Source organism: Camellia sinensis, chromosome 15, assembly GCF_055761805.1.
Source record: "Camellia sinensis isolate YWXY chromosome 15, ASM5576180v1, whole genome shotgun sequence".
Classification (NCBI taxonomy): domain Eukaryota; kingdom Viridiplantae; phylum Streptophyta; class Magnoliopsida; order Ericales; family Theaceae; genus Camellia; species Camellia sinensis.
Genome location: NC_138975.1, coordinates 114468048 through 114492196, shown reverse-complemented (window position 1 = coordinate 114492196; position 24149 = coordinate 114468048). Strand labels below are relative to the sequence as shown.

Below are 24149 nucleotides of genomic sequence, written 5' to 3'. Positions count from 1 at the left end.
ATTATTATTCTTATTCATTATTTGATTTTGTTTAAACTTTCTTCTAGGATTTAGGGTTTCAAAATAATAAAAAAACAATAATATTGATGATGATAGTGAATTTTGGTATGATGGATTGGAATTTTGGAAGGAGGAGGAGGAAGAAGAAGAAGAAGAAGAAGAAAAAACTTTGATTTCTAGAAGAAGAAGATACAAGAATTTGAATATGAATAATTGATTAGGGTATATCATATAAAAAAAATTTATTTTAGAATTTAATATTTGTTATCCTTATTAATAAATTTATATTAAAATACAATAAAAATTAAAATTTATGAATTTAAATTAGAAGTGCTACAACATATTTTAAAGGGCTTGGCTTCTGTTCAGTCCTTAATCGAACTGGACCGTACTGTTGGGCCAGTGGAGGTCCACAACGGGTCCCATTTCGATAATCTAAACCGTCAATGTGTAGAACTCGTGGAGTACTATAAGCCTGTAAAAAAATCACGTTAATCGGATATCGGTAACTATGTGATCAAATCAGTTTTGTATAAAAAAAATAGACGGTGAATAAATTAACGGTTGACAAAAATATGATTTAATCACATAGCTACCGATATCCGATTAACGTGATTTTTTACAGGCTTATAGTACTCGACGAGTTCTACACATCAAACAGTTCAGATTATTAAAATGTGACTCGTGATGAATGCCCACGAGTCTAACAGCACTGTCCAGTCCGATTAAAGACTGGACAGAAGCCAACGCCTATTTTAAATTCAAATAAAATCACCGTGTTGTTAACGCCTGAGCCCAGTCCCATCGTCCCGCATTGGGTTGGATCCCATCCCATATGTTAATTTGTGAATCATATCGTCCCACGTTGGATCATCTTTGGGCAAATTACAAACACCCCCTTGAGGTTTGATGAAAATACAGATTCCTCCCTGAGGTTTGAGAAATTACATCCCACCCCCTGAGGTTTATATTTCCATAACAAATTGCCCCCTGAGGTTTTTCTTTTCATACAGATTCCCCCATAATTTCTCCTAATTTGTTATGAAAATTTGACCCTCAGGGGACAATTTGTAATTTCTCAAAACTCAGGGGGAAATCTGTATTTTTACCAAACCTCGAGGGGGTATTTGTAATTTGCCCATCATCTTTTCATATGTAGTAATAAAAAATTATATATATACTTTTAAAAAAAAAAATTGACACTCAAATTCTATGATCCAAATCATTCTAGAGTATTATGTATATATTATTAATAAAAACAAAATTAATTTAATTTAATGATTATAATCTTTTTATATTATATAATTTATTTATGAAAAAAATAAACGATAAATATATATTTAAAATTTAATCATCCATTTTACTTTTTGAGTAAATTACAAATACACTTCTAACATTTGCTTAAAATATGGGTTGGTTTGGGATATTCTAAAAAAGTGCGCTTTTTGACTTATTGGCTTATATGGGTTGAGTTTGGATTAGGTTTGATGTGATGTGTTAAAGAGGTGATGTGATTTAAATAAGATGATGTGACTTAAATAAGATAGTGACTTTTTGACTTTTTGTATTATTTAGGTCATGCCAAACTTGGCCATAGATTGTCTCATATGATTTTGAAAATTACATCTCACTACTTCAAGTTTCTAATCACCCAATAAGTGCTTGTTTGGGGTATTCTAAGAGGTTATTTGGGGGGTTCTAAATAAGTGCACTTTTTGACTTTTTGACTAAAAAGTTAAGAAAAAAATATAAATGTTTGGGTTAACTTTTTGACTTTTTACGAAAAAATATATATTAAAAAATTGTATAAATAAATGTGTAGGAGAAGGTAGTGGAGTAGGCCGTACACGTTGGGCAGTGTGGTGTGCTGGTTAGGAGATGGGAAATGATTGTCTCCTTTTCGGACTTGAATTGAACGGTGTTGTTTGGCTTGTGGGGCCCACCACGAGTCCCGTTTTGCTAATCGGAAACCGTTCAATGTGTAGAACTCGTCAAGTACTATATGCTCGTAAAACATCACATTGCTCGGATATCAATAGCTATTTGATCGTGTTAGTTTTTTTGTCAACTATTAACTATAACACCATCCTTTTTTATACAAAACTGATTTGATTATATAGTTAACGATATCCGATCAATGTGATTTTTAACAAGCATATATTGCTCGACGAGTTCTACACATTCAACGGTTCAGATTATCAAAATGAGACCCGTGATGGGCCTCCATGGGCCAAACAACACCGTCATTAAGCTTGCCTCCGCTTATGTAATTTGTTCTCACCAAAGTCAGCAAAAGGTAACTCACGTGCTTTGTACCTTTTTTGTATAGAAATAATTTTTTATAATTTTTTTTGGTCAATAGTGATAACTTTTTAATTTTTGTTATAACTTTTTATCTTTTTTAAAAGATCCCAAATCAGGCCTAAAAAAATCAAAAAAATTAAAAAATTATTAAAAAAATAAAAAGTTAACACCATTCATAAAAGAAATAAAAAAATAATTTTTTTTATAACTATGGGAGACGCGCACCTGCCAAACAATAAAAAAAGGAAAATGTTTTGTTTCTCGAATTTTTCTTCCTCGAATTCATCGACTGTCCAAAACGACATTGTTTTGGGCAGGTTTTTTTTTTTTTTTTTTTTTTTTTTTTTTTTTTTTGCTTATGTCTGAAACCAGAGAGCAGAGAGAAGAAAGAGAAAGAGAGGAAGAGGGAGAGAAAGAGAAAGAGAAGAGAGGGGATCATCGCTCGCCGCCTCCGCCTCTACCTCGCCTCTGATTTTTTTTTTTCAGCTCGATTTATTTTTTTATTTTTTTTATTTTTTATGATGATGATGGTGATGTGTGGGTTTGATTTTTGTGTTTGATCGGTGGGTGGGTTTGATTTTGATTTTGATTTCAGTTTTAATTTTGATTTTGTTTGATCGGTAGAGAAAGAAGAAGGAGATGGTTGAATTATTATTATTATTATTATTTTTTTTTTTCTGGATCTGATTGTTGAATTTTTTTTTTTTTTTTTGGATCTGATGATGTTGTTGATGATGAAGATGAATGGTTGATGTTGGTCTTGGTCTCTCTCTCTCTCTCTCTCTCTCTTCTTCTTCTTTTTTTTTGATTTTCTTCTTCTTTTGAAAAAAAAAAAAAAATCAAAACGACGAAACGACGTCGTTTTGATTTCGGAGGGATTCGGGTAAAGAAAGATTCAAGCTACACAGCATAATTGATAAAAAAAACACACAAAAAAAAAAAAAAAACAAAAGAGAAAAGCGTGGTAGCTCGAATACTGTGGCTCGAAACTGGCCCGAATTTGTACACATTTATTCATTTCTCTTTTAATACGTTTCATTTTAAATAAAAAAAGAGAGAAGATAAACAGCCTAGAGAGAGAGAACAGCCTCTCTTTATATCTAAAACAAAGGGGGGGGGGGGGGTTGAGTTTGATTTTGTGTGAATGCATTCATTTTTTGACAAAGAAAAACAGAGGCCTCTCACTCCTCTCTTTTTGATTTGGGTTTGATTTTTTGATTTTGATTTTTTTTTCTTTCTCTGAAACTTTTTTTTTTCTTTTTCTTGCTGGGTTTGATGAATCTCTTCTTCTTCTTCTTCTTCTTCAACTTCATAAATCAAACCCACTTTGTTTGTTCCAAGAAAAAAAAAAAAACCCATTTGCAAAACTCTACGAACCAAAATAAAAAAAATATTTCTCTGTAATGAAGACCCAGAAAAAAAAAAAGAAAAAGAAGAGAGATGGTGATTTTGGATATGTGATAGTGATATTGAGGAATTGATTTTGGATCTTGTGGTGATGGTGATGGTGATTATGAGATGCTGTGTTGATGAAGAGGTTGTTGTTGATGATGCTCTGTTGTTGATAATGGATGTTATTGTTGATGAGATGCTGTGTTGGTGAGGAGGTTGTTGTTGATGATGATGCTCTGTTCACCAGCTGCTTCTTCCTCTTCTTCTTCTTCAGATCTTCAGAAAACGAGAGTAGAAAAAAAATATATATATCAAAATGATGTCGTTTTAATTTTCGGGCCAATCACGTCACACGGATTTCGAACTACTTACCAGGTTACAAACTTTTCAAAACATCCAGTGCAGACCACGGCTGAAAATAACCATTACACTTTCCATTAAAACCGTACTGACATACATTTTCCAACAAAACCAGTACACATATTTTTTAACAAAAATTATTTAATACATAACTTTTTTTTTTATAAAAAGTAAAAAAATTATTCCAAATAATTATATCTTTTCTCTATTTTTTTACTTAAAAAGTTAAAAAGTGCACTTATATAGTTCATTCCATACAACCTCAAATGACTATTTTTATTAATGAATCATCAAGTCCATTAATAATTTTTAATAATATTATAAATATATTTCAATTAACGATTTAAATAATTTTATTGTTATATATGAGCATAATTGGAATTTTTATTTTTTTTATTCATTCTATTAAATAAAAAATTTTAAAAATTAATATTTGTAATTTTTAAAATTATAAAAACAAATTATATTTTAAATAAACTTAAGAAGTATATTTATATTTTACTTTTTATTTTTAAAGATAAATAGGATAAAATTTTAAAAAAAATGAAAAAAGAAATACATAATGTACTTTCCATAAATCAGCTCCGCCACAAAATTGTGCAACCCCTGCTATTTCTAAGAACTGTCTGTCAATTAATCAATCTCTCTCTCTCTCTCTCTCTCTCTCCAGTCTCTACAATCACCCCACATCCCAACCCCTTCTCTTCTCCAACCTTCATACAAGGTTACCACCTGCTCTTTAAACCCAGATTTTGTTGGGTTGGGAGGGAGTGGGTTTGAATTCAATTGAAGTAAGCACAGTTTCATAATGGAAGTGCCTGTTGTGTCCTTCATTGTTAACAGACTTGGAGTTTTGTTGACTGAAGAAGCTAAATTCTTATACGGAGTAAGCGACCAAGTTGAACAAATCCGAGTCGAGTTGAAACGAATGCAATGCTTCTTACAAGACGCAGATTATGCAATACAATCAGATCATCATGTAGATGCGAGGGTCAACAACTGGGTTGCGGAAATCAGAAAACTTGTTTATGAAACCGAAGACATCCTCGAACTTTTTGTCATCCAAGTTTCATCCAAAAGGAACAAAAAGGGTTTCCGAAACACCCTTAAGAGATTTGCTTGCATCTTCAATGAAGGGCACGATGCTCACAGGGTGGGATGTGAGATCGGTGCCATTAAAAATAATATCACTGGCCTCACCGCTAGTTTGCATACTTACGGCTTAAAAAGTACAGGTGAGCCAGTTTAAGAGTTGATTTTAATTTAAGTTTTTATTTATTTATTTATTAATAATTTCAATTATTGTTTTATATTTTTTATTTGAAGTATATATATATTTTTTCTCTTTTCAGATGCAAAATTATTACTAATTAAAATTTGAAATTTAAATTATGTTAATTTATTCCATTAGTCTTTCGTGTTACATAACCAATTTTAGGAAAGAATAATATTTTATATTTAAATTTTTCAGTTAAATTTAAGAGAAATTAAAAAGACATCTCTATAAGTTTGTGTAAGAATTTATGAAAAATTTACCTATAAATCTCATGTTAAGAAATGGTGATCCATTTAGTTCCAAGAATTTTTTTTATAGACCAATTAGTTTCATTGATTTAGAAAGGTTGATTTAATATATTATTTGAAAATTGGATTTACGGTTATACCTTTATTTCTATTATGTTTTCTTCTTTTTTTTCTTTTCTTTTTTTTTTCTTTTGTGTGCTAGAAATATAAGGTACACAATTTATGATGATCAAATTTGGGATAAGTTTTTGTATGAGAATCTTTTTTTATTTAGAAAATATTTCAAAAGGAGTACAAAAATAACTTCAAATATAGGATTCTTCAAATATTCTAAAAGGGTGTGAGATTCTTCAAACATTTCAAAAGGAGTATAAAATCTCCTTAGCAAGCTTTCAATAAATGTATAATTTCAAAATATAATACTCCAATGTAATACTAAAACGTAGCACCAACGTAACACTAAAAAAAAAAAAAAAGTCCTTAGTGTATTTTTTTCAAGCATAACACTCCAATATAATACTTCAAAAAAATTCCTTAGTATAACACTCTAATATAACACACTCTAATGTAATACAAAAAAAAAAAAAAAAAAAAAAACTCCTTAGTGTACTTTTCTCAAACGTATCACTATAATATAACACTCCAAAAAAATTTCTTAATGTAACACTCTATGTAACAAACACAAAAAAAACTCCTGAGTGTAACACTCTAGGATAACACACAAAAAAACTCTTTAGTATAACATTTTAATGTAACACACAAAAACAACTCATTAGTGTAACACTTTTTTCAAACATAACACTCCAATGTAACACTGTAAAAAAAAGTATGTAGGATTCTTCAAATCATTCAAAAAGGATGAGAGATTCCTTAAATCATTCCAAAAGGAGTACGAAAATTTCTTAGTAAATTTGGGCAAATGTATAATTTCAAATTGTGAGTGTTAAGTTTGGAAAAAATACACTAAAGAGTTTTTAATATTTTTGGGTGTGCTACGTTGGTGTATGCTACATTTGAATGTTACATTTGTGATTACATTGATTGGAGTGTTACGTTTAGAAAAAATACACTAAGGGATTTTTTTGTTTTTAGTATTATGTTGTTACGTTTAAGAAAAGTATACTAAGGAGTTTTTTAATGTGTTACATTAGAGTGTTATGACATTGGAGTGTTATGCTAGAGTTTTACGTTTTGTCCGTAATGTGGGATTTGTTCCAGAATGAGAAAAAATCCAAAACTTCTATAGTGCAGATTGTTCAAATGTGTAATTTTATATTTGGAGAAACCTATTTTTATTCTTGAAAATTAAACCCAAACATGTAAGTGACTACCATTTTGTATAATTTTTACTTTAATGGAATCTTTGGGTTCATAAGGGAAAAAAAAAAGGAAGACTAAACAATTCAAAAGATTACATTATGAAATTTATTAGTGCTTCACCTTTAAGGATAACAACAATTTGCTTGCTAATTAAAATTCTTGAAATTTGAAATCTTAAAATAATAATGACAACTTTAACATATATAGCCCAAAATGCCCTTATGATCTCAAAAATCATAACTTGTTTGGTTCTGGTTTTCAGAAAATAGCTTTCAGAAAATTTTACTTTTTTATTTTTTGTATTTTAATGTTTTCAATAATTTTTTTAAATATTTTAAGCAATTTTTTTTTTTAATTTTTAGACACATTTAACATAAATACACTTAAAAAATATAATATTTATTAAAAAAACCTTTAAAAAATACACTAAATACCAAAAAATACAAAAAAAAAAATAAAAATTCAGTACATTTTTTGTATTTATGTGTATTTATTAATTTTTAAAAATATTTTTTCACAAATATTTTATTATTTAGATACATTTAAGTAAGATACATCTAAAAAAGTAAAAAAAAATTACTTAGAATTTAAAAAATATTCACTAAAAACAAAAAGATATGCAAAAAAAAAAAAAAAAAAAAACTCAATTTTTAAAAATTTAAATTCAAAAAACTGAAACCAAACACACTGAATTTTTCTTAGAACATCGTTTCTCTCTCGTGTGACCTTTTTACATTGTTGAAGTGATTTCAAAATTTTAAAATTTAATAATTTTTTATTTATATCTTTATTTTTTTTTCTAAAATTTGTATTTTTGAAAATTTCATTGACTTAGTTTGACTTGATTATTGAAATTTCACTAACTAACCAAAATTTTACCGCCTTGTCTCGTTTTAATAAAATTACATCAACTTTTTTTTTTTCTTTTTTTAAATTTTGTGTTCATCATGGATCTTATTTTACAGATCTTGATGAAACAATTTCAAAATACAAATTTTATAAATTAAAAAAATATAGATCAAAATTATATAATTTTAAAATTTTTAAATGAGTTAAAAAAAGTAATAGGTGATATATGAAGCGGTATAGTGGGAGTATTTTTTTCGCCGCGTATTTTGGAGGACCTATGTTATTATTATAAAAAATTGTATTGTCTTTATTCTTCAAAAAAAAAAATTACTAGAAATCATAAGCAAAAAATCCTGTAAATTTATAGAAACATATAAAAATAATATTTCACAATTTTAACCTCCACTTTTTTTAATATATATTTTATAAAGGATGTTTTGTTATATGGTGAAAAATGATTCATAAAATATAATTTTTATATACAAAATTCATACAAATTATGTGACACTGTTATTTTTGGACCATTTTGGACCATAAAATGAGTGTTTTTTCCCTCTTTAAAATGATCACAAAAGGGAAAAAAAAATCATTTTATGTGAGTTTTTTACATGAAAATTCTATTTGTAAAACATTATTATTGAATATCGACCGTTAGAAAGACTAAACTAATACTGTTATAGGTGAAGGCATAAGAAGTTCGGCGGTTAAGAAGCAACAAGAACTGAGACAATCATATCAGCATGTTGTTGAAGAGGATTTTGTTGGGTTTGAGGAAGACTTGAACAAGGTTGTGAAACATTTGGTGCAAGTTCATGACTATACTTCTAGTCGAGTTGTCTCTATTTGCGGCATGGGTGGTTTGGGAAAGACCACTCTAGCTAAAAAAGCATATCATCACAAAGATGTCCAGAGTCACTTTAAAGGTTTGGCATGGGTATGCATATCTCAACAGTATCAAACAAGAGATATTCTGCAAGAAATCTTCATCAATCTTGTTCCAGAGAGGAAGGGAGATGTTGTTAGGATGACAAATAATGAGTTGTTTGAGCAACTTTATGAAGTCCAACAGAGTAAAAAATGCTTAGTTGTGCTGGATGATATTTGGTCAATAGAGGCTTGGAAGAGCTTGGAACCGGCCTTCCCAAATGGAAACACGGGCAACAAAATATTGCTAACGACTCGTAATAAAATATTGCCTTCATGGATAGATCCATACCATATCGTCCATGAACCCCAGTGTTTAAATGACAAGGAAAGTTGGGATCTACTTCAAAAAAAATCATTACTAAGAAGAGATGGTAGAGGTAATATTAATCCGTCCACATTGCTATATATTTTGATGCAAATTAAATTATTTCAATGTTAGTTTTCATATCATCTGTGTGATCTATTATCATCTAAAAAGATTAATGACCCATAGGTTGAAATTTGGGAAAGATATGGAAAATACTTAAGCTCTACTGGCCATAGGGTCGTACCAAATATATTTAGAATATTCATTTACAAAAATTACATAAAATTGAAAACTTTCAAGGGATTACTTTACAGTGAGACAAAAAAATAAAATTTTACACAAACATGCCTGCATCCCCAAAACTTTTCACTTGCATCCCACCACATAATCACTTGCACCCCCATATTTTTGTAATTTTTTTTTTCTATCCCATTGTGCTATAATTTCCCCATGTTTCGATAGTTGGAGTAGGGAAGGACTCAAAAAAAAAAAAAAAAAAAAAATATTAATTGGGCATTCAAAATCATATGATCCATAGTTGTTTTCTAAAAATAGATAGTATATTATCAAAATCATATATATTTTTTTTTAAAAAAATATGATTTTATTATTATGTGATTATAATATATGATTAATTATGAATTTTTTTTTATAATTGATTTACTCAATAAATCTTATAATATTAATTATTTAAATAATCGAAATAGACCAAACAAGAAGGGTCGCAACAACATTATCAAGACAACAACTCAAAATGGTTATCAAACATATAAAAACAAAAAATTTATACAAATATATATATATATAGATATATGATGTTACATTTTAAATCAAAAGACCAATTGGATGGATCATTCTATATACAAGTTATGATATTTTTGATTTTGATTATAAAAAACGTCATAACTAGATTCTTTTCAAATATAATTATAAAAAAAAAAAAGGGTTATAACTAAACACCACAGAAGGTATAACTAAAGACATTTTAAATCATATATAAAATAATGTTATAATTAACATTACAATTAGTTATAACTAACACAACAATGAATTAAAACTAAATCATAACCAAGTCATAACTTCATAACTAAATATCATAAAAATTATAAATAGAGTTCGAATGTAGAAGTTCCCCCCATTTGGAGTGACCTTTATTTCAAAAATATGACGGCCATATTATTCTAATTAAATATTTTGTATAAAAAAAATGATAAAATAGCAATTCCATCTCCCAAAAAAATGTGGTCCAAGCATTTTACTTAGAACAAAAGTTACTTCATGCTAAAAAATTTAGTGTTAATTATAATAACATCTCGTGAACTAGTACTGAATATTAGAGGGTGTTTGAAATTATCTAAATAAATATGTTTTTTATTTTCTTATAAAAAGATGTATAGAAAAATAAAAAAGTGATATGATCCAAAAAGATAAAAAGGTAAAAAAAATTATGCTTTTTTAGGTCAAGCCAAATAGCCCTTTCCTCCTAAACTATAAAATTGTACAGTTAAGCCTTTTAATTTTAAAATATCATACAAATACCTCAATTTAGCTAGGTGAATGAGTCTCTAGAGCTAAAAATTATTATGTAACACCCCAATTTTTTAATTCATTTATGTTGGCTTTTTTGGCTTTCGAAAGTTAATAATATAAATTTGAGCGTGCCAGCAACGATCAATCAGTCATTACAGATTTTATAATTGCCAACCAATTATCAAACGATTGTGTTGTAGTTCTTTCAACCTCAATGAAGTGGACTTTTACTGATGGCTTGTTTAGGAGAAATTAGTAACTAATAATAAGTAAGGAACAATATCAGAATATGAATTTCATTAAGTAAATGAAAACTTACAATGATTTGACCCAGCCTCGTAGAGATTCACAGCAACAAATTATTTGAAACTACTCCTAGGAAATAAAGTGCAGTACATGAATTGAAATGCTGGAAATATAAAGAACCGGAAATGTAAAACTAGAAAGAAAAATAAATAAACTAATTTCTGGATCTGAGTCAGGGTCCTTCATTCTGGGGCCTTCTTTGCTATTTGTACTCTTTAATGATAACCGTCGAAATGGGCTTCCAAAAGTCGAAATGTCCTCCTATGATTGCTGAACACGCTCTTCTCATAGTCCATCCCACTAAACCACTTTTGTAGTTAAGCTTCCCTTATGATTTTGAATTTAAACTTTATGAGTAACTGTTAGGCCACATCATCTTGTATCTTGGAAGCTTCTCTTCTTCCCCACCACCTTCTGCATGGGACACAGCTGCTTCCTCTTCTTATAGGTCTACTGGCTGGGAAAGTTGGCCAAAACCTGATGAACCCAAATTAAGGAAACGGATTCACCATCGATTTGTTGAATTCGATGATCCCCTTTCTGTTCTCTCTTCTGCTCAGAGCTTAGTGGTTTACCCCTATGTACCCATTGATCATCGACGCAGTTTGGAGGCCAACTTGCTTGTGACATGGTACACGTCCTCTATGCCAATGAAGATAGTGTGAGAAACTCCTCATCCTAACGAAACACAGGGATACAATCCATCATTCTTGGCTAAGAGGGAAAAACTTTGCTCTTCTGACTGGCTCGAATGCGTGAATAAACCCCAATTCCCCTCTTCTTTTGGGATGGATCCCTCTGCACCTCCTCTTCCTCAGAATCCTCATTGGAAGGAGGAATTGAAACTTATTCTTTTTGAGAATCAGTTTCTTCCTTCCTACCAACCTCCAGCTCTTCCAACAGCCTGTGAGCGATATCAAGTTCAACTTCTGCTTGCTGCCTTCTCTCACTTACCCTTCAATGTTCTTGGAGATGAGATTCCTCTCAAGAACTTTCAATGGGCCTGCAATGTTATGACTCGGGGTCATGTTCTCAACCCCATCGCCCAGGAAGAACTTCAAACTTTTTTGGACCAAATTCCACTCTTTCTTCACTGGCACAAAATTTCTTTGGCCACCAGTGATTCTTTAGATGAAATAACAACCAACCGAATTCAGACACAGTACGAAGCAGAGAACCTTATTGAAGAATATAATGGCTTCAAAAATAAGAGTTCAGCGTATTTGGATGATCTCGATATGGATGAAATGGAACAAGGCCTGAAAGAGATAGAGTTCGAAATGAAAGCTGAACAACTTTTTCATCAAATAAGGGCATACCAACTGCAACAACCTAGCTTTGATAGGACAGAAGATAGAATAAAGAAAGAACATAAGTTCATTGAACATTGTTGGATCAAATTTAATGAACTTGTTACTTTTTCTATTCTTTATTTTTATGAAATCGAATTTGTAGCCAAGTAGGCTTTCTAATGTAATTACTTACATATCAATAAAGTTAGGTTTTCCTTTCTTTATTTGGCATGATCTGGTTTTATGTTCCAATTGCATGCTTGTGACCATTTTATTTGCACAATTAAAATAAAATTAGAGCTTCGAATGTTCCAATTTTTTTTTTTTTTTTTTTTTTTTTTTTTCGAAGCCTGATTTGAACATTTCCAATAGAATACTTGAAACTTACTTTGAATATCTCCAAAATATGGAGTACAATTAACAATCTTTATCTTAGGTCTTTTTATTCCAATCGCATGGTCAACATAATTTTAACAGCTTTGAATTGACCAACCTTTATATCAAAGTTACTTTTTAAGTATTTCGAAGTACTTTTAAAAGTAACAATGATGCTTTCCAAAAAAAGTTTACTTTGATAGAGAATCCCAAAAGGAATTTTTGCTCTGCGATCTTTTACTTGACTTGGTACTGGCTCTACAACTTTGAAGTTTAAAACATCGAATAAGAATCAATTTTCGGCTACCAAATACTTCCAAGTTCACTTCAAAGGATTTTATCTTTCACAAGAAATCTAAGAGCTAGTCCCCAATCCCTTTGAAGCAGAGCAAACCTAAATATTCCTGCATTCTCAGAAATAAAATGTGCTTCGAAGTCAACTTTCTACTCACGAAGCCTTAGTTGGTTGTTTGACATCTGGCTTTGGAGCTAGATCTTGACTTCGAAGCCAAATATTTGTTTTCGAAACCAATCTGATTGTCTGAGATACATTTCCTGTCCAAACAATTATCCTTGAGAGAAACTTTTCACGTTGTACTTTCAAGACTCCTGCGAATTTTAAGACAAAGTCTTAAACTTATACAGGTTCCAAAATTAGCCAAACAATTTATCTCTGGTCTTTTTACCCACTTAGATAGATTGGGCATTTTTCAGACAGAAAGGTTTAAAAACCCTTTTCTTTTGCACTTTTAACTTACTTGCTTGCCCAGAACACAAACCCTTCATTTCCATTGCTTTCTCTTCCTCTGTACTCTTTTCTCAACTTCGTCCTCCGAAAACTCTTGTTAATGGCTTCTTTCTCCTTGAAAGTGCCAGTTATGGAACACGTGAGCCCATCTATGGCTTTAAAGAGGTGTATTGACGAAGAGATATCCAAGCTCAAAGCTGGTGAACTGAGTACCATAGATAGTCGCCTCTTTATTCCTCGCCATAATGAATAATAGGAATACATCTTAGGACCTATCTTCAGAGAACCCCCAGTTCAACTTCCTACTTTGTATCCTCGTCTAGAGAATCACTGTCTATTCTACGAAGGGGGTTTTGATTGGGGAAGCTGGAGGATAAACCGCCCCCACCGCTGTTGGCCCACATTGAGGGTTGAATGGGAGGAGTGGTATGGCAGGGTTGTTCCTGCTAGAGAACGGGATCTACAGGAGCTCTATATTCTTGATGCCCTTCGCCTTTCTAGGTTCATTATCCTTGAGGATCCTTTTTTGATTCCTACTGCCCTTTGTTTCTAGAATTCGGCTTTTTATTTTTTTCAGTTTCGATGTAGTATGATGGCCCCCACCGTTCTTGATATTTTCCATCTCTTAGGGCTCTCATCACTTGGTGTTCCCTTTACGCCTGGTCACCTAGACCTTCTGGTCAACTTCACCATTCCACTCTTGAACTCTTCCTTCAGTGATTTTGTAAAATTTGAGAACAAGAAGGTAGGCTCTATAGGTGATCGAGTGTTCTTTTCCTTCATTCTGTATTGGTTATGCAAATTTCTCTTTTGTACTTTATCTTAGCAGATTATGCCTGAGTTTGCCCCACTTGCCAAGGCTTTTGCCTCGAAGAAGAGAAGAGCCTTGGCCCCTTATGTTTTAGGCCATGTTTATAGGGCCTGTTCCCAATTTTGCGAGAAACCTCTGGATGTTAACCAAGGAGGCCCCCTCTGGGTATTACAACTCTAGCTCTTCGCATATTTCACTGGTCTACACTTTAAGTGCTTGAGATTTTTGGTGCAAGAACCCACTACTTACGGAGAGAAATTTGCCAAAATCTCCTTATACCCCTCCTGCTTTGCCTATTATTTTACTTTCTTTCATCAACTCTCAATTTCCCCACCTCCTTCCTTCTTTTGTCCCTTTGAAGCCAATATAGGACAAGCTTGGCTCAGGGCATTTTTGGCTGATAAGGCATGCTCTAATTTGCTACACAAGGATATGTGGGCTTCTATCTTGTTGCCAAGGGAGCTCTTTATTGGTACTTTGAATCTTTGAGCCTACAAATGTATATTTGAAGTTTACCGTTCTTCCCAATTTGCTAGGCAATTTGGGCTTACTCAAGGAATTCCTATCCCTCTCTGTAGCCTCTCCATTACCAATCTCATAGTCAAAGACTTAAAGGTACCCAAAACCAAATTGGAATAAGCAACATTTAAATTGCTACAAGAGTTAAGTGAGTTTCAATTCATCCCTTTTATCCCACATGGCATGGCTTTGAGAAGATTTCAAAATTGGTGGATGGCCAATATGAAAGTGCTCCTAGCAATACCTTCTAAAGATCTACTAGTGGGATTAGATGTGCCATCTCAAGCCAAACCCAAAAAGACTGGGATCATTGTTACTGCCCCTGTTATCCCAGCTCTTACTCCTGCTGCCACAGTGACTGCTTCTGCTGCCTCTCCTCCTCCTTGTAGAGTCACCAGGGCTGCTTCGAAGAGAGGCATGCATTTTCATCTCTCTTTTCTCTTTTCTTTATAATGCTTTGCTCATCTACTTATAGCTTCCTTTTGATGCAGGAGCTTCACAAGTAGACTCTCCTCAAAGGGCTCAGGCGCTAAGCATTCTTAAAGACAAGCCACAACAGCAAAAGAAGAGAAACTTGTGCTCGGTCCTGAAAAGAAGGAGGTAGAGGAAGAGGTACCTGAAGAAACACTATTTAAGAGGAAGAAGAAAATTACAGTCTTCTTTTTGGATTTCAATGACGACCCTACTCATCAGGCAGCCGCCAAGGCAGTAGAGAGGGTGCAATCCAAGGAATTGGTGGTTTTCCAGAGATATGAGAAAATTAGGCAACAATAGATATTAAGGAATGAAGCTGCTGCTGTTGATATACTCCAAAGGGAAAATGTAAGGAGGCACCAAACTGCCGATCATTATGCTCTTCCCAGTTCTCCAACCATTACCACTACCACTTTCGAGGTCGGTAATTTCCTTTGATTTTCATAGTAATTTCATTTCCTAAGTTTTTAGTAGTAAAACTTAACACTGCTTCTTATTTCTTGTCTTGAAGCAACAATTACCCCATCTCTTCCTTCGACAAAGGCTTCCTCAATCTTATCTGAAGTTGAAAAGCCATTGAAGGCAGTCTCGAAAAGGAGGAAGAAAATCAACACCAAAGTTCCCTTTAGTGTAGAGCCCATCCAGACAATATTTTCACTTCTCAGCTCTATACTTTCCATACCTTTTTTGAGGCAAGGCATCCCGATTTCTTTATGCTTGGGCTTAACTCCATATCTACCTCATCTAACTTTCACCTTAGCCTAATTCACTCTTCCTACAGTTCTGGCTACTCCTTCATCCCCTGAGAAAGCCCTAGTTGTCACCTCATCAGTGATAATTGGTGCTCCCAGAGAAGATACTGGTAGCTTACCAATTTCTTATTCTATACCACCATCCGGCTCCAATCTCTCTTCCCTTGATTTACTGGTGGCTAGGACTATAGATACTGCTAGGGACATTTTAACCTCTTCTCCTATTCCATCGTAACCATCTCTTCCAGACCTCTCTGCACCCTTAATGTCAGTGGAAGAGATGGACATTTTTGAAGCCCAACTGGCTAGTCTTTTTGACACACCTTCAACCATTCCAGCAGCCAATAGTGAAGCTGAGCCATTGGCCCTTGCTGACTCCCTCTTGGAAATTTTTGACAACTCACCAACTATCAGCAAAGTTTCTTTGCCTCCAGTGGACTTAGACACTTGTTTGGAATTTCTAACATCATTTTCAAGGATCCCATTTGAAGCCTTACAATGACCCATACTTAAGAATGGTTTCCTCCAATGCTGTAAAGTCATTGAGCAATCCAGCATGGCCATCTCAAGCCACTTATCTCAGGCAGCAGCTACCATAGATTTCTGTGTCAACATCTGTTACATTGCTAAAGCTGCAGAAGAGAAGCTATTGAAAGACAAAGAATTTGTTTCCCATATACATACTAAGATATCTAAATTGAAGGGACAACATTCTTTCGCTTCTCAATTTCGCATCCAACTTTTGGAGAAAAAGGCTCAATTAGAAGAGGAGTTAGCAGCAGTTAACTTAGCCTTGGATCGAACTACTACAAAGTTGCAAATCACCAATCAAGGGCTAGCTAACCATAGGCAGGACATGGCTATAACCATTCAATTGTTCTCATCCCTTAGAAGTAAAGAATCAATTATAAGGGAACAACTGAAGCATTGTACTGATTTTTGGGCCAATCTAAGGCTGCATGCATTTATCTCTTTATGAAATAAAATCTTGATTTATTATCTGAATGTTTTCATGTTTTTCTTGTTTAGCATTTTCTATACTCCTTGTGTTTCCCACACAGTTGGATAATAAGGTTTCAAATGCCTACCGTTCATTTTCTTAGGATGCACATATCCATTCAAAATTTTCAAATGGTATGCTTCCCTAGGAAAAAATCTATGAATTTGATATGGTCCTTCCCAATTAGATGACAATTTGCCAAACTTATGGCTTTTAATTCCTATTGGAAGTATTGTCTTCCATACCAAATCCCCTTCATCAAAGCTAATGTGTCTGACTTTCTTATTATAATTTTTGGCTTCCTTCTTCTTTTGGAAAAGAATACTATTTAATGCCAAAATTCTAACTTCATCCATATTTTCTAATTCCAAGAACATGCTCTAATGGTACTGCTCAGAGCTAACTGGTCCTGGCATTTCACCCTCAAGCACCTAATGTTAATCTCTACAGGAAACACTACATCATGCCCGTATACTAAGGCATAGGGAGTAACTCCTGTACTTGACCTAGGAGAAGTCCTATAAGCCCACAATACATCCAACAAGAAGTTATGCCAATCCCTAGGATTGTCTTCCATAACTCTCTGTATTCCTTTTTTTAAACTTGTTGGATGATTCTGCCTGACCATTTGCTTGTGCATAATAAGGGATGGAATTAACAAGACTAATTTCAAACTCTGCTGCAAAAGATGTTACCATTTTTCCATCAAATACAGTTCCATTATCTACAGTTATGGTCTGTGGGATGCCAAACCTGTGAATCAGATCTTTAATAAATCCAATAACTTTAGTTTGATCCACAACCTTATATGGTTTAGCTTCGACCCACTTAGTGAAGTAATCTGTGGCCACTGGGATGAAACAATGATGCTTCGAAGAGGGTGGATGTATTTTCCCTATCATATTCATGGCCCAACCTCTAAATGGCCAAGGCTTCATAACTGCATGCAAGTCAGTTATTGGTACATGTCTTATCATGCCATGCTTTTAGCATGCCTGGCAACCTCTAGCATACTCTATACAATCTTTAAGGATGATTGGCCAATAGTAAGAATGTCTTCAAAGCAATCATCCCATCTTCACACCAGGCTCATGGGCACCACAAATGCCTTCATGGACTTTAGCCATGGCTGTCAATGCTTCCTTCGGCCCTAGACATTCCAATAACAACCCATCTGTTCCCTTTTTGTAAAGAGCATTATCATACACTATGTATTGCATAGACTATAACTTAATCTTTCTGTTGGCTTTCGAAGATGGGCCAGTTAAGTACTGCATGATTAGATGCCTCCAATCTTGATCTTGTAAGTCATTATGATTGACTTCCAACACAACATTCTTTTTAGCTAAAGGTGATATCAATTTTTGATATGTTGCTTGACTTATGTTTAATTGAGTGTCATCCCACCTTCTGAAATTCGAAACCTTCTGAGCTACATCATTGGCTTTGTTATTCATGAACCTTGGGATATAAGTCACATTTGTTATTTGAAATTGAGAAAGCAAATGTAATGCAACAACATAATATGGCAACGTGCTTGCACTTTGACATTTGAAAATTCCTTACACTTGGTTAACCACTAATTGAGAATCTCCAAATATGTCAACTGCATGAGCTTGTAATCCAATAAGCATTTCTAGTCCCATTATCAAAGCTTCATATTCAGCTTGATTATTGGAACAAGTAATTTCATCAACTCTAAAACCATGTGTGGTTTCTACCCCCTGTGGTGACTTGATCACCACACTAATTCCAATCAGACCATTGGCTTTTGATCCATCAAACCACATTTGCCATGGCTCAATATTGACCATACCAAGATCCATTATCTCCTGGCTTTCTATTTGACATGGATGATCTACCAAGAAATTAGTCAAAACTTGTCATTTTACCGCCTTTTGGGGGATATGCTCTAGATGAAATTATGATAAAGCTAATATTCATTTGCCAATTCTTCCACTCAACATAGGTCTAGATAATATGTACTTAACCAAATATGTGGTTACAATTACCAAGACAACAGTAGGCAAAAGATAGTATCTTAATTTCATTGCTGCAAAGTACAATGCAAGGCATAACTTTTCTACAGTTGAATGTTTACATTTACAAGAATTCAAAAACCTACTAAGGTAATAAACTACTTGCTTCTTTCCTTCTTCATTGTCCTGGGCTAAGAAAACTCCCAATGAATTTTCTACTGCAGCAATGTATAACTTTAATGGCTTGTCACTCATTGGCGGCATCAACACCGAAGGCTTGGCCAAGTAGGCTTTAATTCCTTCAAAAGTAGCTTGATGCTCTACTTTCCACTCAAATTCTTCTTCATTCCTCAACTCTAATAAAGAAGAAAATACTTTATTTTTTCCTGTAATGTTAGAAATAAATCTTCGAAGAAAATTAACCTGAGCAAGGAACCTTTGCAACTCTTTCTTACTTGATGGAGGTTTGGCTTTTATGATGGCTTTGGCTTTATTCTGATCAATCTGTATTCCCTTCTTGTGCACTACATACCCCAAGAAGTTTCTAGCTGATACACCAAAAGCACATTTGAGAGGATTAAGCTTCAACTTGAACTTTCTCGTTCTCTAGAAAGCTACTGTTAAGTGAGCCAGGTGCTCCTTCATAGACTGAGACTTCACAACAATATCATCAATGTAACAATCTAGGTATCCTCCAATGAGATCATGGAAGATGATATTCATTGCCTTTTGATATGTTACCCTAGCATTCTTTAAACCAAATGGCATTTTAACCCATTCAAAGGTGCCAAATATTTCCAGGACATCTAAATACTGTCTTATGGACATCTTCCTTTGCAATGCAAATCTAATTGTAGCCAGAATGCTCATCCATCATAGAGAAAATCTTGTGTCCTGCCGAACTATCCACCAATAAATCCACTATGGGCATAGGGTACTCATCTTTTGGGGTTGCCAAATTCAGATTTCTAAAATCGATGCATACCCTCATCTTGCCATTCTTTTTAACTACAAGCACAATGTTAGACAACCATTTGACATTCCTGGCTGTTCTAATGAAGCCTACTTTAAGGAGCCTGAAAATTTCCTCCTTTACTTTTTGAACCACTTTAGGGCTTATCCGTCTTGGTTTCTGCTGTGTGGTTTGAAGTTAGGCTTCACAAGGAGCCTATATTCCATTAATGACCTATCCAATCCTGGCAGTTCATTATAAGACCACGCAAAACAGTCCTTATATTTCTTTAGGACTACCAACAACTGGTTCTTGTCAATAGAACTTAACTAAGCACTGATATAAGTGGGCTGCTATGCAGAACCTTCCCCTAAATTGACTTCTTCTAAGGGGTCTTGTATTTGAGCACTTACTACTGCTTTTCCTTCGACTTCTTTTGCCTTCGAAACAACTTCTCTGCTTTGTTCTGCTCCCACCTTCTTTGGTTCAACATCTTTGCTCTCTTCCTCATAGATAAAATCTGTCGATAAGGCTTTTTCCTCCTGTATTTCTTGGACTTTCGTTTCAATGTTCAATGCACAGTACTTATCAAGGGCCAACGGCCAAGCCTTTTGTTTTTCTTGATTACAGCCAACCATTATAACTTCACTCTCTTGTTTCTGAACCCTTTAGACTATTAACTTTATGTCCAACGCCAAAAACTTGATTAAAACCAAGTGTCTAGCTTCTTGGGTCTCATCTTCTTGCCTACAACCAGGCATCATGGTCATCCTTGGTGACGAACTCTTCATCAACGCTCTCATGTACTAAGTGCTATAGGTGTGCTACTTCCTCATCAGCCACCACTTCGGCTGTTCCATTAGGTTTCCTCAATTTACTAAGTGGTGTCACTCTTTCAGTATATAACTTGGCCTCTGCAAAGTCAACACAAGCGATAAAGGGTTGAAGGTCTGCGTTGATCTCTTTTGTCTCTCCATTGCATAGGGCCATCATTATTTTCTAATGTAGAGAGGAAGGCACACATTTGTTGGTGTGGATCCAATCCCTGCCAACTAAAGCATTATACTTAGCATTATTATCTATAACAAAGAATGCTGTCATGCAATCTCTGGTTTTCACACTCAAGTTGATGGGCAAAATGCCCTGGGCCATCTACTTATCCCCAGCAAAGCTAGCAATGGTTGTGCTGGTTGGGATTAGTCTGGGGTTTCTTTTTCCCAGTTTCTTCAAAGAGGACTTCGGAAGCAGGTTCACTGCTGCCCCATTATCCATTAATACCCTGTTCATTTGTATCCTATCAAAAAAAGCCTTGATATACAACGACTTAATGTACTGTGTCATAGATATTGTAGGATATTCGAAGGGATACGAGAGATTAATACTCACTTTCCCACTTTCATCTTCAGTTTCCATTGGTATGGCTACTTTAAACTCATCTTGAATCATGCTAACCTGTAAATCTTCACTAGAAACTGGAGTAGGATCAATTTCTTGACCTTTTTGGTTTCTATCCTCAACCTGGAACTTCTATGGCAATATATGTACCATGTTTACTAATACTGGAGAAAATGAGCCAAACTGAACTACTGGCTGCACTTGTTGCTTTTCTAAACTAACTTGTTCAGTTACTTTAGAAGCATCTTCCATGCTACACTCTAGTACCTCAGTACTGATGACTTTCTTCGAATCAATTTGTTTATGGTCTACTCCTATTGGCTTTTCGACCAAAAAGGTATGTTCAACCATGAACGCTTCAAACATCTCATCTTTAGCCATTTCTTTACTTTGGCCTAGTTCTACTTCTCCTTCTATCTCAGTGTCGTTTTCCATCAAGGCCTTTTCAAGACCTGCTAAGCTAGATCTTTCCATGGCTTTCAATTCAATGTGAACCTTAGCCAACTGCTCCCTGCTGATACTTCTTTTGTTCTGAGGAGCCAATTTTGGAATTTTTTTTCCCTCTGTCTTGCTTTCTGACTGGGCCAATGAAGAATTCTCTCCACATTCCTTCTGATCCTTTTGGTACTGGGTGTACCTTCGTTGGATCTTCCTCCTTTGAGACCTGGAGATTATTGGAACCATATCTGGTTCTTTTGTTTTTGGGTGCTTTAGTAATACCCAGTTATTTGGAGCTGCCAAGGGAGGTTTAATCATTCTGTCCTTGTCTTCAAAGACATTTCTCTATGTAGGTATTTCCTTAGGCTTGTTTTGTATGACAAACCAGTCTGGCACCCCGCGTACCCATGAACTCACTAGTTCAGTTGCTGAACTTGCTTTTCCAGTCTTTGAGGCCACCTTCGAAGCTAACCGTTGAGGCCAGTCACTGGCTCTGACACCCTGTCTTGAGCCTAACTCAGGCTTTCTTTCAAGGTAATTGCCTTGCATGTTGTTCGAAGTTGACTTTGGAGGCTAATTACTGGCTCTGATTTCCTGACTTGAGGCCCATTCAAGCCTTCTCTCGTGATAATGGCCTTTTATTCTATAGTAATTAGGTGGTCTGAACTCATGAAGAGGTCTCTTACCCTTGGATTGCATTCTTTTGGCTAATGGCCCAACCAAGAATGGCTGTTGTCTAGGACCAGTTGGGTATGACCTCTTGTTGTAAGTATTAGTTGACTTAGGGTGCCTCTGTACATCCTTGCAATACTATTTCCCATCAATTGGGAGCCCTTTCAGCCATTTGTAACTTAACCTACATCTAGGACACATCCTTTGGATGACAAATGCCTCTAGAGAGTCATCATCCAGTGCCTTCTCACTAGAGTCATCCTTTTGGTCTGCAAAGCTCTGTCCATTTGCTGGTGAACTTCTGGTATCCTTCTTAAAAACAGTCTGGCTGGTAACATGCATATGCACATTAACCTCCTCCAATTCTCAAGGATAGGCTTTGGAAATTTGGCACGCTAACATTTGCTGTAACTTCTCCAATCTCTGGGAATGGGTTAGTGTCAATCCCTATAGCTTTCTCAGCTTTGGCTGGGAACTTTAAACCCCCCTTTCGAATCTGTTCTTGGATCCTGTCCCAAAAAACAACGCAGTTTTTAGTTGAATAAGACCAAGAATTGTGCCATTTACAGAACATTTTCCCTTTAAGTTCTTCCGGGGCAGGGATCTTAACTCCCTTTGGTAACTTTAGGAAATTTGCTGCAAGCAAATGATCAAAAATGCCATCTTCTTTTGTTAAATCAAAAGAATACTTCCTATGAAGGTCTTTCTTTTTAACCTACTGGTCTATTGTAGTGTCCTTATGAATTAACGCCTCACAGGTTATAGGTTCTTTCCCTACGATCTCTGTTGCATCAATTTCATAATTAGGGTCCCTATAATAAGTCTTATATGATGTATTACTTCGATCATGTTCTTCCTCAAGTAAAGATTCATATCTAGACACCTTATAGGTTAATTCCACTAAGTCTTGAAACTTAGTTGAATCGAACTTCTTTCGAAGCCTAAACTCTAAACTATTTTGAGCCAATCTCACAAATTCAGGCTCTAGTAGAATGACCTTACACTTGTTTTGTGCCCTTTTGAATCTGGCAATAAATTGAGCTGCCTTCTCATCAGGTCTTTGGCTCAACCTTGCTAGATCTTCCATGGAAACTTCAAGCTCTGTTTGGAAGAATTGGGCATGAAATACTTCCTCTATCTGTTGCCAAGTTTGGATAGAACTAGGTGTAAGGTTAATATACCATACAAAGGCTGCCCTAGTTAAAGAATTTGGAAAAAGTCTCAACTTCATATAATCATTATTGGTAAATTCACCACATTGGCTTGTGAACCTGGCAATGTGCTCTACCGTTGACTGGGTTCCATGTCCGTAAAAGAGAGCAAAGTCTGGTATTCTAAACCCCCTTGGGTATTCATGCACCATATCCACCCATTCTAGGTATGACTTTCTATATGCAAGAGTCTGAACCCCTCGATCCATAGGTCCACACATTTCTTTGACAATATCAACAATTTGGTCCTTAGGAACCATATTTTGTGCTTGCTGGACTACTACTAGAGGAACAAACACAAGGTTTGATGGAATCCCATGTGCTTGGGGTCCTCTTGGTCAATAGGGAGGTACATTCAGGGCTGGTTATCCCTGTTGTATTGGCTATTGTTGAAGGTATGGTTGGCCTCTTGGGGCCTGTCCTACAAAAGGTCCTACGAAAGTTGCTGCAAGAGGAGGAACAGGTGTTGTTTCTCTCCCAGCCGCAGGAGACCCTTCCAACCCCCCGGGTGTGAATTCGAATAGAGGGTTAGTGAACCCCCTTGTGCCAGGCATGGTTTCGAACATAGGATTTGGAAACATTCTTATGCCATTTTCTTGTGCTAGCCCAGGTCCACCAATTTTTATGGTTTCGCCGTTAGGTAATGATATATTTTGATTCACCAAAGGCCTCGAATGAGGCTCATACCATGACTGAGGTACAAACGATGGTC

The 24149-nt window shown here is 34.6% G+C and overlaps 1 protein-coding gene across 1 annotated transcript in view; it reads left to right on the top strand.

Annotated features, from left to right (window-relative positions):
- Positions 1 to 3442: 3442 nt before the first annotated feature.
- Positions 3443 to 24149, top strand: part of LOC114277582 (putative disease resistance protein At1g50180) — a 43353-nt gene continuing 22646 nt past the window's right edge. The window contains exons 1-2 of the mRNA XM_082909766.1: positions 3443 to 5291; positions 8430 to 9053. Of these exons, the coding sequence (XP_082765892.1) occupies positions 4865 to 5291; positions 8430 to 9053 (1051 nt within the window). The 5' untranslated portion in view covers positions 3443 to 4864. The remainder of the gene's footprint in view (positions 5292 to 8429; positions 9054 to 24149) is intronic.